General features: G+C 43.0%; 1 protein-coding gene across 4 annotated transcripts in view; it reads left to right on the forward strand.

The window, feature by feature from the left end:
- The window catches only part of GNG12 (G protein subunit gamma 12), a 124,095-nt gene extending 116,037 nt beyond the window's left edge, over positions 1-8,058 (forward strand). For all 4 annotated transcript variants that reach the window (XM_033407500.2, XM_033407499.2, XM_049699494.1 and 1 more), the window contains 2 exons: positions 1,494-1,611; positions 4,041-8,058. In XM_033407500.2, the coding sequence (XP_033263391.1) occupies positions 1,519-1,611; positions 4,041-4,166 (219 nt within the window). In that variant the 5' untranslated portion in view covers positions 1,494-1,518 and the 3' untranslated portion in view covers positions 4,167-8,058. The remainder of the gene's footprint in view (positions 1-1,493; positions 1,612-4,040) is intronic.
- The last annotated feature ends 11,714 nt before the right edge of the window (positions 8,059-19,772 follow it).

The following is a 19,772-nucleotide window of genomic DNA, read 5'->3' on the forward strand; positions in this document are numbered from 1 at the left end:
GATAAATTCAATAGCAGCTGCTGTGTATGGAGTGCCTTGGTCCTATGCAAAACACTGCATGTGCACCAGTGAATTGAATCCTCAAAAACAGTAGTATCCCTATGACAAATGAGAAAACATGGGCTCATAGAGGTTCAGTAACTGGAAGAGGTAGGGTCCAAACCAGGAACATGAAGCTTGCTGATTAGGCTGGACTTCAAAGTTCCGCACGCAGTGAAAAGCACAGTTTTATTTGGGCATTTGATCCAAAGCTGCCTCTGACTTAGAAGGTACAAGCCCTACCCGAGTCCTTGAACTCAGCATTCTGAGTGCAGTAGAACTCCGTGCACACCGCAGGAGCTGTGGGTGGCTGTTTTCGGCAGCCTTGTCTAACGTAAGCCTTTATGGCAGATATGCCTTGTGCACCCGCAGCCCCTCCAGAAGGTTGAGTCAGCCTGCGTTTGCTGCTGGTGCCACGGCGCCCTCAGACGTTGCTGAGTCCTTGCCTGGCGCCGGCGAGGCACGCCTACTGTCCACCTGCTCTGACTCATAAAACTGCCAGGGCTGCCAGCTCTGCGATTGTCTTCCGCCACCGCGCCGAGAGAGAACTTAGCCACATATGGCAGGGGCACCGGGCAGTGCTTTTCTCCAGCCCGCCTTCCCCTTGGACTATGCCATTGGGCAACTAGACCGGTCGAAGCTCAAGGTCCGGGATGTTTCCTTTGTTTTCACCGGGAGAGAGAGGCAGAGGGCAGGCCCACGAACATGTGATGGGGGTGTGGGATTAGCCAGTGCCCTGGCCACCAGGATGAAGCCAGAGAGGTCAGCAGGGTGGGGCAGGGGGGGAGGTGCTGATGTAATTCCATTAAATATTTCAGGCTTGAGGCTGTATCCTATGTGACTTTTGCTGTGGATCTGTCATTGAGAGTCTTTCAGCTGAAAGGTTCCCACTTTTTCCTGAATAAAGGCTTCCTTATCTGCCTAACTTTCTCCAAACGACTGCAAATCTTGATAGCACCTAAAAATGCACCCTTTGTGCAGAGTTCTCCAGAAGCACTCTCTTCTGCCCTTTTCTGTTGCCAGGATTTGTATCAGTGTAATAGTTGGGTAAGAGAGCCAAAATGAAATGAAATCAAACCTTCTATTAACGTACAGGGCAGTAATGTTAACCTGCACGTGGAGCACGGTCCGCGTTGGCCGGAGGCCTGGTAACTACCACAGATGTGTGTGTGTGTTTGCTTCCCCTTAGAAAACGCTACTTTATGCTGTATATGGGGTGCATGGATTAAACTACTAGTACTGGGTTTCTGCAGACGAAAGATTCATGAAGGTCTCAAAAGGATTACAAGCTTAGAAACTGAGGCCGCCACTCCCATTGCGGAGGGGCTTTGTGGTAGCAGCCTCCAAGAGGCTGTGGTGACCGGGAATGCATCCTTTTCCCCTCAAAGCATTATGAAGGTCTAAGCAACTTAAAGATGACTGTTCTTCACCTTTGACAAAAAAGTTCTCTTCAGATTTCAGGTGAAACCGTAACTGAAGATGTCGACCAAGACAGCCAGCACCAACAACATCGCCCAGGCAAGAAGGACTGTGCAGCAGTTGAGAATGGAGGCCTCCATCGAAAGAATAAAGGTAAGAGCCTTGAGTGGGTCAGACGTGTTTTCTGACCGGCTCCCTCTGCCCTCCCAAGGCCGGGCCACATTTCTGAGAAGGTGGATGCCATGTAATTGGGCCAGGTGCCAGGCTGTTCCCTGAGCCAGCTGAGAGCCTCTGAATCTTAACTTTCATTTCAACGTAGCACTGGCGATACAAAGTGTCTGTGTGAGGCTCTCTGTGTGGACAGAAAACCTAAAGCCCGTGACAGGATTTCCTGAGGACCTGCCTTCCCTGAGCGCACATGGTCGAGCCCCCTCTGTCACCGTGTTCTCCCTCGGGACAGGGCTTCCAGGTGGACTTTATAAACACCCTCGTCATCCCTCTGGAATGTATGAAGTGTTCTAGAGTTATCAGTGTATCCAAGGTGGCCTTGCATAAGTCAACACCCAGGTGTCCTTTTTAGGAGAAGGTGGGCTTTTCAGTGTGTGCAGACTTGGACAACCACAGTCTGCAACCCGGGGTAAGTATCGCCAGCCTTAGTTGAAATCTGGAGGAAACCAGAAGGCATTTGTTGGGTCACCTGACTTTGACGTCTTTTCCCCCCAGACCCTCAGAGAGGGCTAGGCGGTGAGTGCCTTGGAATGTTGTGAGTAATGGCCGTCTCCTAGATACTGAAGCAGTCACCTGATAAATTCCTCTGGGCCTAGAGATAGTCACCTGTCTTCAAAACAGGAGGCTGAAAAAAAAAAAACAACAAAAAAAAAACAAAAAAGCTTCCCTGGTGGCGCAGTGGTTAAGAATTTGCCTACAGGGCTTCCCTGGTGGCGCAGTGGTTGAGAGTCCGCCTGCCGATGCAGGGGACACGGGTTCGTGCCCCGGTCCGGGAAGATCCCACATGCCGCGGAGTGGCTGGGCCCGTGAGCCATGGCCGTTGAGCCTGCGTGTCCGGAGCCTGTGCTCCGCCAAGGGAGAGGCCACAACAGTGAGAGGCCCGCGTACCGCAAAAAAAAAAAAAAAAAAAAAATACAGGAGGCTGCCTGTGCCCCTGGCCTGAGGACACTTATCTGATTATTCTAACGAGTCTCCCACTCAGACTTCTGAACAGGGTGTGGTATTTCCATTTTTAACTCATGCCGAAGTAAGGTACTGCATCTTCCCGTGCTGGCTTTGTCCCTCTTTTTATTCCCCCAAGTCCAGTCTTTAACAGTAAATCTTGAAGCTCTACTAGAATTTGGCTCCATTCTGAGTTTTGGCTCCAAGCCCATAATTCGGTTCTTTAACTCTGTTCTGCATTCTAATCGAGTTGTTATTGGATAGAAACTAAGATTCAACCTTCCTTTGAATCACAGACACTTTTCTTGTTCCCCTCCCCACCCCAGCTTTTTATTTTGAGAAATTTCAAACCTGTGGAAGAGTTGTAACAAACACCCATATACTGTTTACCAAGGTTCACCAATTATTAGCATTTTACCCCACTTGTGTTCTCTGTCTCTACACACACACACACACACTCACAAAACTGACATAATTTTTTCTTTAAATTTGTTGCAAGTTATTTGCAAACATCGTGACGCATCGCCCCTAATACCTCACCATCTGTCTCCTAAGTATAAGGGCATTCTTCTGCGTAACCACAGTACAGGGATTACATTCAGATCAGCTGCTCATAGTATCTAACACATAGTCCAGTTTCGAAGATTCCAGGCCACTCACTTTTCAGAATGGCCTTCACGTTAGATGGGATTGTTTGCTGACGATCAAATTCAGGCTAAAAGTTTGGGCAGAAATACTAGCTGGCTGGTGGCAAGTCTTCTGCACTCACTCCAAGAGACATCTGATGTCAGTTTGATCACTTGGTTAAGGAAGGCCTTATCTGCCAGATTTCTCCATTTAGAAGTACCTTTTCCCTCTTTAAGTAACAGATAATCTGGGAGTGATACTTTGGTTATCCTGTTCTCCAACAGTCTTCCACCCAGTGGGTTAGCATTCAAATACCTTTCAAGTTTGTAAATATTTTTTTAAAAAATTTTTTATTGAAGCATAGTTGATTTACAGTTTTGTGCCAATCGCTGCTCTACAGCAAAGTGACTCAGTTATACACATATAGACATTCTTTTTTTATATATTCTTTTCCATTATGGTTTATCACAGGATACTGAATATAGTCCCCTGTGCTATACAGTAGGACCTTGTTGTTTATCCAACCTATATAGTAGTTTACTTCTACCAACCCCAAACTCGCACTCCATCCCTCTCCCTCCCCCGCTCCCCCTTGACAACCACCAGTCTGTTCTCTATGAGTCTGTTTGTTTTGTAGATAGGTTCATTTGTGCCAGGTTTTAGATTCCACATATAAGTGACGTCATACGGTATGTGTCTGTCTGACTTACGTCACTTAGTATGATCATCTCTAGTTGTATCCTGTAAATATTTTCTTTGTTTGCTTTGGTCTGTCTGCGCACCAGGTTTCAAAGGCATCAGCGGACCTCATGTCCTACTGCGAGGAACATGCGAGGAATGACCCTCTGCTGATGGGGATACCAACTTCAGAAAACCCTTTCAAGGATAAAAAGACCTGCATCATCTTATAGAGGAGTAGTGAAGTGGTTCCTCCCCTCTTCTCAACAAAGCAAACGATGAGCAGCTCCTTGAAAAGATTTACCTTCGGCTTATTTGGTAACCACTGCTAATAACTAAAATGCTCTTAAGTGACTTGGAATCATGGACTCTGAAGTCTTTGTTTTCCAAGCTGTCCTTTCTCTAAAATGCCCTTTAATGAATTAATAGAGAATAACAATCTTGTTTTCCATTCGTTAACTCTGGTGTCATATTGGGTTACTGCTGAAGGAAAGTTGGTCTGGCCTTTTAAAAAAACAAATATGTGAATGATCCAGTTAAGACCTAAATTACCTAAGGACTCGTCTCGATTAAAATGCCAAGAATAACTTGTCCTAAAGCCTTTCTCTCATAGTATATTCTTAGTAGGGTTATGCCAAGCTGTACAGTATAGGTGGGTGAGGAGTGTTTTGTGTATATATATATGTGTGTTTGTATATACACATCTCAAAGCTTATTTCCCTATTAAAATGTCTCTCTCTCCAGACCATCAGTTCAACTCCAGAAGAAGTTATACCTTTATCTTGAGCTGTGTGTGGGTAGAATTAAATTCTTTTCTCATAGTTATTGTACAAAAAGTAAAGAACACCCTGAAGACTGCATTCATTGTCATTGAGTAATGAAGGCATCTCTCTCCTCTTGAAATCGTGCTGACCTCTTAGGCTACAGTAAACTGTGCCAATTAAAATTTAAAAACTGAACTAAAAGCCCTTTTATGATATGACTATTAATTCACCAAGGGCTTTCGGGCTTCAGTGATCCTGCGTCTAGAAAAGGGGAGGAGGCCCTTGGGGAGTACCCTGGGCAGCTGTGCCCCAGGGCTCACGTTCTCTGGAGCAGGGGTAGACACCTCTGAAATTTCCACTCTAACGATGGGAGCGAGACAGAGCAGCCGTGAGCCGGGCCAAGAGAAGAGCAGGAATGCGTGAAAAACAGCTGCTCTCCTTGGCCCAACTTTGTGATTTAGCTCACTTTCTCTGCCTCCCCTCTATCTTTCCTCTGCCACCAGAGCATGTCCTCAGAGGTAATGTTCACCTCCCAGCCCCAAGTGGGCAGAATCATGATGGGGAAGAAACATACATACAGAAAGAACGTAAAGGTATCAGACACTTACACTTACTTACTTAAGCTCTTTTCAAATACCTGCAGCGTCATCGTCATCCCTAGCTTGTCCTCACACCATCTGAGAGAGGCTAGGATCCAGTGGTTCGCTACCTGGGCCCACGGTTCCAGCAGCTGGGTGTTGGGCTCCTTGGTTTTCCTCTGGGCATGATGGTCCTGCCACACATCCTCAGAATTTCCAGTGGGGATGCCAAAAGAAGGCATCTCCTGTGGCCAGAGGGTATGTTAACTTTATCAAAGAGGAAGAGAGGGTCTTTTAAAATGCTTATTTATGGGCCCAAACCATACATTAGACCTTTGATATTTTAATTCAGCTTCAGTTCATTAAAAACAACTACTAATGAACGATTTAAAATATTCTCAGAAAGGATCCCTCCCCAAGAAGGAATTATTTACGACGGTTTTCCCTAGTTCTGTACAGTCCTGCCCTGTAGTGCAAGCCCCTTTTAAAATCTAGTGTCTGAGCTTTGAGTATTATGCTGATTGTGGGTGAACAAATGCAGTACTGTTTCCAAACTGCTCAAATATATTCCATATTTCTCCAAGTCACCTGCCTATTCAGCATTGTGAACGGCCCTCACTCTGCCAGGACCATGTGGAAATCACGCCACCGCTGTTACCCTCTTGTCATCTATGCTTAGTTCTGCAAAACGCCCAGTTTCCAAGTAAATTATAGGCACCTGTTGGAGAGAGAACGGTTTTTCCTTTCAAAAGGTGATATTTGAAATGTACATTAATAAGACGACAACTTTACATTTACAGCTTCACTTAATGAGACATTCTTTTTTTATAAGTATATTTTTCTACTGATAGTTTCAGAACACTAATCTTATTTTCACTCTGATTTTTACCATGTTTCTTTAAATATTTATAATGTAGCTTGTTACAAAATATTTTCGTGAAATTACTTTTATTATACTGCTATGTACACATTTTTGGTAGCAAGCGTAGTTTATGCTTTAGTACTAAAACATGTTCTTTTACCTAACAGAAAACAAATATGGTTTGCTGTATATTTGTTAACATGCCTGTAGTGGTAAGGAATGGACTTGAGGTCCCAGGAGATTTCATTTTTATTTTTGCTGGCCAGATATCATAAAGGCTACGAGTATGAAAATCATGTAACTTCCTAACCAGGTATAGGGTATGTTTAAGAAAAGTGATATCAAATCCTTTGATGCTGGACCCGAGGGGGAGAAAAATTGTAGCTAAATGTTGATTTACTTACAACTAGACATCTATGTGAGAAAAATATAATATATGTATACATATATATGATATGCAGAAGTCACTTTTATTTATCAGGCTTTATTCTACTTGTAAAGCCACAGTTCATTCAGCAGCAACTGGTTTTTGATAATGACAGACAAATGCCCAGTGTGTGTTATTTTTTCCAACTACCACTATAATGACACACCTAATCACTTACGTGCATGCAACTCCTTGCCTTCATATCTATGAAGCTATTTAAATAGGTTCACTCTACTTTGTCTGTAATGCTGCTTCTGTTAACAGTGATCTCTTCTTCCATGCTTATATCTTCATTAGCGCATCGTAAATCTGTCCAATTGAGGCCTTTGGGACCATGGCAAGATATGCTAGACAGAATTTCATGACTCCAAAGTATTTTACAGAAACACTTTTTTTTAACTAGAGAAACACTTTCTATACCGGGTGGTTCACAAGCTATAGGTTTTTTTCTAAATAAGAATCAGGTTTTTACATTTCTTTACCTTATTATTAAAATGAAAAGTGCCATGCTTACCCTTTAAAGGAAAGACCTGATTTGCTTTCTCCCTATTGGGACTACTTCTGTGCTTTACTAATCTTTCAACTATCAGAAAAAAAAAATTATACCAACAATTTAGTAATTTTGAGGCATAAGGTAGTTCGTTTAGGTAGTGCAGGATGTGCCAAACTTTCCCTTCAGATTCCTTCTTCTCAGTCAGTTTGCACCTAAGAGAGTGTCATCTGAGTGATTACTCCGAATTTTAACAGCTATATAGTCCCAAGAAGTAAATCACAGTACATGTCAGTCCTTTCTCAATAAACATAATACCAGAGTGTGTTAGGACTTGTATTGACCTTTTATGGTAGATCTGTTAATAGGAAAAAAAATACATTGAATCAAGTAGAATTATCTGTATGTTAAAATAGAACACTTACCTAGAGCTGGGTGGCCTGGATCATTCGTTGTCTAGCCAATCCTGTGTCCCTGTGTTGTGTGACTTTGAACAAGGCACTCCATCTCTCTGGGCCTCCATTTCACCATCTGTAAAACGGGGCTTGAAGTAGATGATGGCGGAGAGTCCCCCGTTCCATCCAGCAGCCTGTTACCCCTCTACTGGTCCTGCCAACATGTTGGTGCTATATGCTGCTTCAAATATAGAATTGGTTTGTCTATTGTGTGTGCTCATTTAATAGCTTATGAAAGGCCTTTTTGTTATATGGCTTTTTTTTCTAGTTTTATGGACTTGATTACTGTAATAATGTCTTGTTTATAGCCATGTAACTATAAACATACATTCTCTTGATGTCTCAGTAAATTTGCATTTGGTATATAGTTGATGGAATTGTTGTTTTATAACATTCTTTGACTACTCATCTGTCCAGCATCTTATTAACCTAAACATTGTGATTATTCTTTGGAAATCTGTTCTGCAGAAAGAATAAAAGCATTTACTTGATAGCTAACGTGTTCACAGATTTGAAAGAAGTTTCATTAAAGCACTGTTGCTCTCTTTACTGGATCAGTGCCTCCTTGAATCTTCCTACTGTATTTTGCTCAATAAATTAACAGAAGACCAATTCTCTTCCCCTTTTCCTGCATTCATTCAGTTAACATTTTCTGAGCACCTGCTGAGAGCCAGGTATGGAACTCAGGCTCTGATTACACTCAGATGAATAAGGCTCACACCAGCCCGTGAGAAGCTCACAGTCTAGGGCAAGGAAGGGTGGGAATAACCAATATATAAACTAATAATTATAGTACCGTGTGCAAAGTGCCTGAACTCAGGTGAACACACAGTGCCGTGAGAGCCCAGGGGAAGGAGGGCTACCTCCGTATCAGCAAAGTCTGAGAAGGCTTCCAAGGGAGGTGGTGTTTGAACTAGGTCTTGAGAGACGAAGAAACCCTGTATGTGTTGGAATGAAGTCTTGGGAGGGAATGACAGGAGGAGGAGAAAAGTGAGCTCAAAGCTAGTGTGCAGAGCATCTCCCATACCACTTACCCTGCAAGCAACCGGAAGGCAGTGGAAGTTGTTAAGGAGGAGTGGCGTAGTGATTCACAATGTGTGGAAGGCTCTTTCCCATCCTGAGACCCGGCTGTGACCACAGAAACAGACAACAAATGGAAAGGTCATGAGACTTGCAGACTCATATTCACCAAGTGTTTATTGAAGGTACCCTGCCTCCTGCCCAGTCCCTTCCTCCAGAGCTGGGATTCCCACAGAGATCAAGGGAGGGACAACGTCATCCAGAAAGCCAGGGAGAAGGCAGCCAACAAGGTTATGGGCTGGGCAAGCTAAAGAGCTGCCCCCTGCTTCCGAAAACCAGCACACACACACTACAAAGGGTAGGGGCAAAAGATAGACAGCCACTCAGCCCTTCCTAGGAAAGGACTGAAGAATTTAGACACGTTGGTCATGAAAAACAGGCAGCAGCAACTGACCAGGACTTTCACTGGCTCAGACCAAATTACCAGAAGTCCCTGTGACTTTCAATGGAAGACGGGCTTGGGGGTGGTAGATGGGACCTGGGTAGGGATAAGGGGATGGAGGACAGTGAAGCTGAAATGGGTAGACTAAGTAAGTAAACGTGGCAGATGAAATGGTATGCAACCTTAATGGTGTGAACAAAGAACTCAAGCCTGCTGGTAATGTGGCAGCTAAATGTGGAGATGCAGGTCCAGCTCTCCTGGACATGCGCTGTGACCAGCTTCTCATCGGCAATGTTACACATATACATAAGGACATTCACCATAAGCCTTCTTACTTGGGGCTAGGTGGACAGTCTTTTGAGTCCCTGTGTCTACATTTATAAACTTTGGGCTCACGGCTCTGACTGTGTAGAACCTGTCCTGCCATCAGCTCTAAGCCATCTTTGCACAACCTGACATGACTATTGCCTCTAGCTTGCTTTCAGAGCATGGCCCTGCTTGCTACTCTACCCCTTTGCCGCTGTGAGCAGCAAATAACGTTTCCCTTCAGATGCTTCCCCCATTGCTGTTTCCTTATCTGAGTCAATCATATCTATTAAAGGCCATTTAGCTATAGGCCAGTCCTGGGCAAACATATATATACAGTTGGTCTCAGGAACCCTCACCTCAACGATTAATTTTTTAAGAAACCAATATTTTCTCTGCACTGGAAGAAAATGCAGTCTAAATAAATGTATCCTGAAATGCTATATGACTTAATATATTAATCTGTAGAAGACAACTGATGCTATAAAATAGAACTATGGAGAGAGAATGCTTAGCACAAAGGAGCAGAAGTTAAAGTTTGAGGTGTATTGAGAATTAGTTTTACATACAAAGCATTTTTATACCCTATAAATCCTCCTAGGTAATCTATTCAATAATGAAAGCAAGTAATTGGACTGGCTGAGATATATAATGGTAAGGTCTCGAATCTGCACGTTAAATCTGCAGCTGAGACATCTATGTGCAAATTGCTACTCCTGGTCTCTAGATCCAATCATGCCATCTTCACACACACATACACACACACAGCTTAGTGATAGAAGAGAGAGCTCCAGCCACAAAAGACCTGAAATCTGGTCCTGACATAGGACATTAACCATGTGACATCACAAAGACCCTGTGGATCTGTAAGTTGATATGCTGGGGGCAGGGGAAAAGCAGTCACTCACTGAGCAAGTTGTGATATAAAGTTCCCTTCTAAAACAGATTTAAGTAAAAAGTAAGCCAATTTATATTTTCAAAAATGTGGGTATATAATAACACAGCTTATACTTGGATGTGGCAAAAATGGTAAAGAAGCTTCACAGTATATCTGAAGACAAGCATCCCTTTGGAGAATCGTCCATGTGCAGCAGATCCTTCCTACTTTTAACCTTGAGACATTTTCCCATGGCCAACGCATTAGAATTGCTTTATTGTAGATAAACCCTTGTAGATCTGACATCAATGAAGTACATTTCAATATAGCTCATACATCTGTCGATATATACAGACATCTGTGTGAGGCCCTGGGGAAAGGAGGGACCAAACACTGACACTGGGCTGGACACTCCACATGTATCCTCCCATTTAAGCCTCACAACAACTCTTGAAAGGAAAGTAGACTTTATTTAACTGTATGCTACAGATGAGGAACTGAGGCTCAGAGAAGTCAAGTGAGTAATGCAGGATCCAACAACTAAGAAGTACAGACCCTAATTCCACACACCCACGTCAGCTAGATTCTACAGCCCATAGTCTGTCTTCATAACTGTAGCATGGTTTGAATGGGGGGGGGGCAGCAGGGAGGCAAAATAACTTCGGGAATTTTAAAATCAATCAAGTGAGAAATAAAACTACCATATGACCCAGCAATTCCACTCCTGGGTATGTATCTGAAAAGAACAAAAATACTAATTTGAAAAGATACACGCACCCCAATGTTCATAGCAGCATTATTTACAATAGCCAAGATATGGAATTAACCTTAGTGTCCATCAACAGACAAATGGATAAAGAAGATGTGGTATATAAATATAGTCAATGGAATACTACTCAACCATAAAAAAGAATGAAATTTTGCCATTTGCAAGAACATGGATGGGATTTGGAGGGTATTATGCTAAGTGCATTTAGAGAAAAGCAAATACTGTATGATATCGCTTATATGAGGGGTCAAACTAGTGAATATAACAAAAATGAAACAGACTCACAGATATAGAGAACAAACTAGTGATTGAGGGGGAGGGGCAATATAGGAGTAGGGAATTAAGAAGTACAAACTACTATGTATAAAATAAGCTACAAGTATATATTGTACAGCACAGAGAATATAGCCATATTTTATAACAACTATAAATGGAGTATAACCTTTAAAATTGTGAATCACTATGTGGTACACCTGAAACATAATATTGCATGTGAACTCAATAAACAAAAAAATTTTTTTTAATTTAAATAAACTTAAGTAATGTAAAGTGAGCAAACTGGTTCCTTAGTAATCAAGAGCCTAATGTACTGGACCTTAAATAAAAATAAACAATACTAGACTCCAGGCACTTACTATGGGCAGGTACTATTCTCAGCATTTTGCATCTCTTAATTCATTTAATTCTCACAACAAACCCATGAGGTCGCTACTATTATTATCCCTACTTTACATATGAGAAAATGGAATTTCGCAGAGATCCAAAAGTGCATTCGATATGCTTTTTTTAAAAAACTGCATTTTTTCATGAGTTGTCAGTATGAAGTAAGAGAAAAAACATCTTAGACTCAGGAAATGTGGGTTCTAGTTGGACTGCCACTAATTTGCTGTGCAACCTTAAGACTTTTATGACTCCTGTTCCTGTTTCCAGAAAAAAAAAAAAAAGGAATTTTTTAAAGAAGGATTTAGGCTAGGTAATTGTTAACATTTCTTCTAGCTTTAAATCTTATACAAATATGGGAGAGGAGAGCAATTCACTTTGGGTCACTTTTTTGCCATCTTTACCCCCAGTCATTTTACATTTTCCTCCTTGAATCGAAAATCAGGAGGAAAAGAACCAAAGTCTAGAGTATGGGGTCAGAGAAGGGTATGTGGGTTTGCCGAGTATAATTATAGATATTTAAAAGATATTTTAAAAATCACTTCCTGATACTTCAGCTACTGACTCATTATCAGGAAAGGAAAGAATTTTTAAGGAAAAATGAATTGTAGAAAGGTATTTTGTATATAAGCAATTAATAGAATTAAATGAGCAAAGTTCTTCAACAAAGTATCAACAATGTCTCATGAGTTATAACTACAAAAAGAAAAATACCCTACTCGACATTAAATGTGAATAACACAGCATTTGATTTTTAGAAGCAGGACAAAGAGGAATTCATTCATTTGTTGAGCTCCTCCTGGGAATATGGTAGCTCCTACTAGCTAAGTATGTCCTAGGATAAACCCAGAAAAGACTAGGATCTCCCAAGATAGTGAGGGTGGGGATTGGGGTGGGCATTACTATGCAATGTGATCAATGCTATTATAAGAAGTCGCCCTGCCTAAATGAGTCAAAAAAGGTTTCACAGAGGCGGCACTGTATCAGTTGGGCCTTGAAGGATGAGTAGGAGTTTGTTAGTGAAGAATAGGGAAAGGTTATTCTCAGCAGCACAAAAAGTGTGTACAAACGCTAGGTTCTAAAGAAGTCTGGGTTATCAGATAACAGATCTCTGTGGCAGGAGTATGGGGAGAAGAATGTTGATGAGGCTGGGAAGGAAGTTTGAGTAAAGTCAACAAAGGCTAAGAGTTTCTACTGATTATAAAAGGCAAGGGGAGGGAGTTGGTAGAGTGGTTTAAGCAGGGTCTTGACATGATAAGCCTTGTTTTCTTAAAGACAGAGTGAAGAAGGAGAATGAACTAGTGGAGAAAAAGTGGCAGTAGTGTTTCTAACCTCTGCTGAGCCTCCAGCAGCATTTTATAATTCTTTTATTGGTCCTTGTTCAACTCCTCCATTCCAAACCTTTAACACCCTACTCAAACCCCCCTATTTATCTCCTTCCCATCAAGCAAATAATCCTGCCTTCCCCATCAAAAACATGCTGGGGCCATTTGGCCTGAATTCTTAAAACTTCCTACCTTTCCACATCCAAATGTCTCCATCACACCCAAGCAAATAACTTCCATCAGTCTCACAGGTGAGCAGCAAGTCCTCCAGCTATTCCTGAAGCCGCTTATCCTCTTTTCTCCTTTCTTATCAAAATGTCCCAAGAGTAGTCCACCTTCCCTGTCTTCTCTTCCTCACCTCCCATCTTCTCAATCGACTGCAGTGTGGCTTTACTCACACCAACAGAGTGAAACTGATGTCATCCAATAAAACGGCCAGTGAATTCTTTTTTTTTTTTTTTTTTTGGAGGGGAGCTGTGTTGGATCTTCGTTGCTGCACACAGGCTTTCTCTAGTTATGGTGAGCAGGGGCTACTCTTTGTTGTGGTGCGCAGGTTTCTCATTGCAGTGGCTTCTCTTGTTGCGGAGCTCGGGCTCTAGGTGCACGGGCTTCAGTAGTTGCAGCACACAGGCTCAGTAGTTGTGGTGCTCAGGCTCTAGGGTGCACGGACTTCAGCAGTTGTGGCACACGGGCTCACTAGTTGTGGCCCACGGGCTTAGTTGCTCCACAGCATGTGGGATCCTCCTGGACCAGGGATCGAACCCATGTCCTCTGCATTGGCAGGCAGTTTCCCAACCACTGTGCCACCAGGGAAGTCCCAGCCAGTGAACTCTTAATTTCGAAATTCAGTGGAACATTTCAATCTCTGCTTCAGGGACCCCTCTAACAGTGGGAATTATTCTCTCCTGTAAACTCACCATTCTGCCCCACTAGCTTCTGTGACATCAGACTCATTTTTCCCCTCTGTCTCCTCTTCCTATGTCTGCCTTCTAAAATCCCACCCTCAGTCCCAGGTTTCTATCCTTGACCCACTGCTCTCTTCTTGGAGAGCTCATCCACTCTCACTGTAAGTATACACTGAGGATTCCCAAATCCAAACATCCAGCCCACCTTTTATCCAAGCATCCAACTTACCTATTCTACTGGACATTTTTAACAGATAGTCACACAAGGACTTGAAACAAAATGTGTCCAAGACTAAAGCCATCTCCCCTTGCAAAACTTTAACTGACATCAGTATCATCGTTAAATTGCCCCAGCTGGAATCCTGAGAGTCATTCAAGAATTCCCCTTCATTCCTTACATCTGATCACCCAGTCTTGCCTATTTCATTTCCCAAATATTTCTAAAATCCACCCCTGACTTTCCTCATCAACTGCAAGTTCAGGCATGTATCACCCCTTGACTGAACTACTGGAAAACGTCCCATCTAGACTCCAGCCTCTGTGGTTGCCCCTGGTATTAGGATAGCCAACTGTTTCTGTTTACTTGGGACTGTCTCAGTTTTGGCCCTGAAAGTCTCGCATCCAGGAAATCCCTCAGTCCTACTTCTAGTTGCAAATAAAACTAAAACCCAAGTTTTAGTTGAAAATTAAATTACGCATAATAAAAAATCCATGGGGCTCCCTTCAGGTACAGCTGGATTTAGCTCTGCTTTCAAATGTCACCTCTGCCCTTTACTCTTTAATTGACTTACTCTCCGCAGCAGGCAAGCGGCTGCCAGCAAGCCTAGACTCATCCATTAGCTTGGTGGCACTGCAAAGAGACTACAGACTTTTCTACTCTGGCAGAAAATTCTCAGGAAGATTTCTGATTGGCCCAGCTGAGTCACATTATCTATCCCCACACCAATCACCATGGCCAGGAAGATGAGCCAGGCCTATATTCCAAATCTATTTTTGAGGCTGGGGTGAGGGGTGCTAACAAGAAAGAAGGTTCATGGAAGGAAGGAGGGGAGCAGGACAGACACGAACAATGAACAGTTGTCCCTTTACATTACACTCCCCTCAAATCCCATTGCACTGATCTGGGCAATTAAATGCCTCTGAGAAGAGTAAACCATAGACGACTGTTAGCCCATTTTACTTTTCTATATAAAATCCTCGGCGTCCCCTCATTGCCTGCAGGGCAAAGCCATGCTCCTTAGAAGGACATACAAGACCTTCTATGAGCTGGTCTCTGTCTACCTTTTCAGCCTACCTTTCTCCACTCCCTTCCTTAACAGTTAATCCTGTAGCAAACACCACAGACTGAAAGAATCCCTCATGCACCGCATTTTTCTCCCCTCTCTTCTAACTGTGCTTCAGGATTCAGGTCAAGCATCACCCTTTCCTGGAAGGCTTCCTCACCACCACCACCCTAAACACACACACACACCATGCCCAAAATGCCAAGGTACCACACCACCTTAAATTCTCTGTGTCTGTCAGCTCCCTACACTAGACTGCAGGTAGAAACTGCACCATAATCATCTTTCTATAGTAAGTTCCAGCACAGAACTTGGCACACAGTTGAGCTCAATGTTTGATTTTGAACAGAAACTGCTCTGATAATCCAAATGGGTGATAAAGGACCAAATTAAGTTAATGGTAATGGAGAGGAGAAACTGGATTCGTGGAAATTAACAATTTAATTGGATAATGTCTTTCCATATTCAGTTCTGTTCAGCTATGTAGTTGGCTGGAGGGTTTCTTTTTCACTTAAGTCACCCTCTAATTTACAAACATAGAATAATGATACAAAATACATACATAACATACATGCATAGAAAATTACCCACTCGTGGGAGATGTAATTATCGTGGGAGATGTAATTATCATGGGAGATGCAATTATCGTTAGGTTACATATATCCAGTACTTCCAGGAACTGAGCCGAGTGCTTTGCTTTCTCTGCATTGTTTCCTTTAATCCCCACAAAAAATCAATGATATAAGCCTTGTTTATTTTCCCATTTTCTGGGAGAAATAACTGAGGCTGAGAGAAGTTACACTACTTTCCCAAGCCCTAGCTGGGATCCAGGACCCAAGCTCAGCTCTTTCTGGCTAGAAAAGCCTATTGTCTTAACTGCTGAACTCTTATTCTTGATCTTCTGCCAGCTCTGTCCTTAACAGTTATACAAAGAAGCAAAAAAATCAGAAGGCTCTTCTACAGATGAGCCGTTTTGCAGAGTGCTTATTTTGATGGTTGCAGTGTGATTACAGTGTGGTGATGTAATCAGGTATTAAGTGGGGATACTAGGGAACTTTGCAGCTTTTCTGCATAATAAGTTCTCAGACACTTATTTGTAGAAAATACGTTAGCATAAAGTACCCAAGGACACAAAAATCACTTCTTCTGTGATGAGGTTACAGGATGAAAGAGAACAATTCTTAGAATTCTCTCCTTTAGTTTTCCGAGGGCTCTCTCCCATTTACCGGGTAAGTAAAAGATTAGATGCAATTAGTTTCAGCCTCCCGGGTTAACCTGTGCTGTCTGGTTGGTGTCTTTGAGAGATGGAGTTCACAGTAGAATTTTGATTTTCACCTTCCTCTCCATGTGGCTCTGGACGGGTCTCTTGGCTTCTCTGAGCCTCAGGTGCTTTGGCAAGGAATCAAATGGATTAATAAATGTGAAAGCAGGGCTTCCCTGGTGGCACAGTGGTTGAGAGTCCGCCTGCCGATGCAGGGGACACAGGTTCGTGCCCCGGTCCGGGAGGATCCCACATGCCGCGGAGCGGCTGGGCCCGTGAGCCATGGCCGCTGAACCTGCGCGTCCGGAGCCTGTGCTCCGCAACGGGAGAGGCCACAACAGTGAGAGGCCCGCGTACCGCAAAAAAGAAAATAAATAAATAAATAAATGTGAAAGCACATTATAAGCCGGAAAGTGCTAATGGCTATAACAAAAATAGGAACTCCACTCACTCTCCGAGCTCCTTACCTTGTGCCTGATGCCGAGCAACACTCTGTACAACAGGTTGTTTTTATCATGCTGTCAGCTCCTTGTCCAAGTGCCCAGTGCTGTGTCGGGCCCATAACAGGTCTGTTGATCGGTCAGTTCAAGGCAGTGCTAAGAGCCAACCTGTTTGTGGACCTCCCACCTTTTGTAGTTCTTGTAATTTGTACAGTAATCACCTTAGTAAACTAGTAAATTCTAACTCTGTCCACACGTAGCAAATTGTTCTGGTTATACCTCTTCCCTGAGAATCTCTTCAACCTTTGCAGAGAAACACGTATCCCTCAGCTCCTGGTGGGCTAACATCAGGGAGACTGGAAACTGATGTGAAAGCTGCTCGCTGCTCCCTGCCCCTGCCCCCGCACCAAACTTGTTAAGCGTGATTCTGCTCAATTTCAGCTGGAAGAACTCCAAGAAAGCAGGCAGTGTTTCTCTTCCCTGATAATAAGAATTACCTGAATTTACTTGTTAAAAAAATAAATTCTGAGAATTTTCCCAGCCCCACTTAATCTGAAGCTCCTGGGAAAGGGTCTTAAAGGTGTATTTTTAACACTATCAAAAATGCTAGGTCTTCATTATGATCGGAACAATGTGAGAAATTCTGGAGGGCAAATCCCTCACTTTACACAGGAAGAATCTGAGCCCCAGACTGAGAGATATTTGTCATTGGGGGGTGAAGTGTGGACCTCACATGCCTAAAAGGATTAGGAAGGAAAGCCTAAGTGAGTCCAGCAGGCTTAAGTTAACAATAGGGAGGGGTGAGGTCTGTGGCAAACTGGAAATCTTTGTCTAAAAGGGAGGAGCCTCCCTCAGCTGCAGCCAATTGCTGCCATGCAGAATGTGGGCCCACTGTTGCCACATACAGCAAATTTCCAAGCGACAACAGAAATAAAGATTTTTCGAAGAAATTTCTCCATGTTTAAACGTTGGCAAGTGATTCCTCCCCAAAATTGTTTTTAAACATCACGTGAGCCAAATTTCTCTTGGCTACCAGTTTCCAACCTCACATTAGGACTTTGTGAGCCACAGTTTCATCTTTTCCTAGCCCCTGTCATGGTGGTAATAGCACCCTGCCTATTTTCTCAGTTTTAAGTTTTTAAATGGCTTTCTATCACCTAATGAAAAAAAGGCTGGCTTGCAGGGCCCTTCATGGTCCTCCCTACCACCTTTTCCCACATTATCACCTGTCATTGGAGAATATGGATTGCAGGACCAGACTTCTTCAGCGTGCATCCTGGACTTGCCACTTACTAACAAACTCTGGGCAGATTTCTCTCTCTGTGTATCAGTCTCTTCACCTTCAAAATAGAGGCAATAATAGTACTGATACTTACTTCCATAGAGTTGTTGTGAGGCTAATGAGTTACCATAAGGTTCTTAGAGCTGTGCTCAGCGTGTAGTAAGCCCTATGTGAGTGGTGTTGTTGCCTCAGAAACTCGCCCCAAACATGCCTCAAACATACACTCGAGAGCTGCAGTTCCTGTCCGGGAAGACGTGCCCTTCACAGTCCCCTGGCAGATCTCTTCATCCTTTGGGTTGCACTGGTTGCACTGGATCTGGCAAACCTTCCCGACCCCCAGGAACACTTAGGCCTTGAACATAGCACATCATCGCTGATCACCCTGCATCACAGGTGTCAGTCTTCTACACTAAACTGCACACATCCTTGAAGGCAGAGACCTTATTTTTTCACTTTTGTAGCCCCGGGACCTAACACAGTGTCAGGTACATGATGGGCTTTCAATAAATAGCATTAAAGAAGTGAATGTGCTAACGTTCACAATTTCCTTATTTGATGATAAACTTCTTAAGGACAAGTGCTCTTATAGGCTACATCTGTGTATTCCCCACAGCACTTAGCAGAATTACATTCAATATTCAATCAATTAAGTAATTTGTGTGGTTGCAAAATACGATGCTAGCTTCTGATCAAAGAACTTACAGACTTTTGGGCTTCCCTGGTGGCACAGTGGTTGAGAGTCCGCCTGCCGATGTAGGGGACACGGGCTCGTGCCCCTGTCCAGAAGGATCCCACATGCTGCTGAGCGGCTGGGCCCATGAGCCATGGCCGCTGAGCCTGCGCGTCCGGAGCCTGTGCTCCGCAATGGGAGAGGCCACAACAGTGATAGGCCCGCGTACCAACAACAACAACAAAAAAAGAACTTAACAGATTTTTCTACTTGTCATCCCCATGTGCCCTCCAGAAATCTCTACCCTTTGAATTCTCATAGCATTTCTCTGGGCCTTTCTTATGTTACTGGGCACTTTTGCTTTGGATTACATCTATTGATGTGCATGCCCTAGTTACTTCACTAGGCTGGGAACTCCTTGAGGCCAGAGGAAGTGTCTGATTTTTCTTAGATTTCAATATAACCAGCATAGCCCCTTGCCCATAATAAGTTCTCACTAAGTACTTCTTGGTGATCTTCATGAATATAACGTTTTACACAGTTTCTTATGTTTATCTAAGTATTGTTAAAAAGGAACAAAAAAAGATTCAACTCAACTTGAGGGACACTGGCTTGGTGTTAAATCATGCCATTGAGAGTTTTGTTCATTTAAAGGAAACGCACCTCACTGCTTACAGCCTTCTACCACATATCAAAGAATAAAATTTAACGCATATAGTTGAAAATTGGGAAACTGATTTTAGAAGGGTTACAGTAAGGCATCTCAAAACAAGCTTTGAAAATACTTCCTATTAACAATATACAAACAGTTCTTTCCTAGTCATGACCCTTTTTTCTTTATTTGGGAAATAAAACATGTATTATGGAAGATTAGTTACCTTCATGAGTCCTTTCATTATATAAGTTTAACTTACTGAGGGCCTTGGTGAACTGTAGGCAGGAGAAGTCAATGCTATTTACGACACTGAGGTGAAGCTGCCAGTGGAAAAAAATAGGTATTTTCCACAAACAACACACCGTAGG

This window comes from Orcinus orca, chromosome 1, assembly GCF_937001465.1.
Source record: "Orcinus orca chromosome 1, mOrcOrc1.1, whole genome shotgun sequence".
Classification (NCBI taxonomy): domain Eukaryota; kingdom Metazoa; phylum Chordata; class Mammalia; order Artiodactyla; family Delphinidae; genus Orcinus; species Orcinus orca.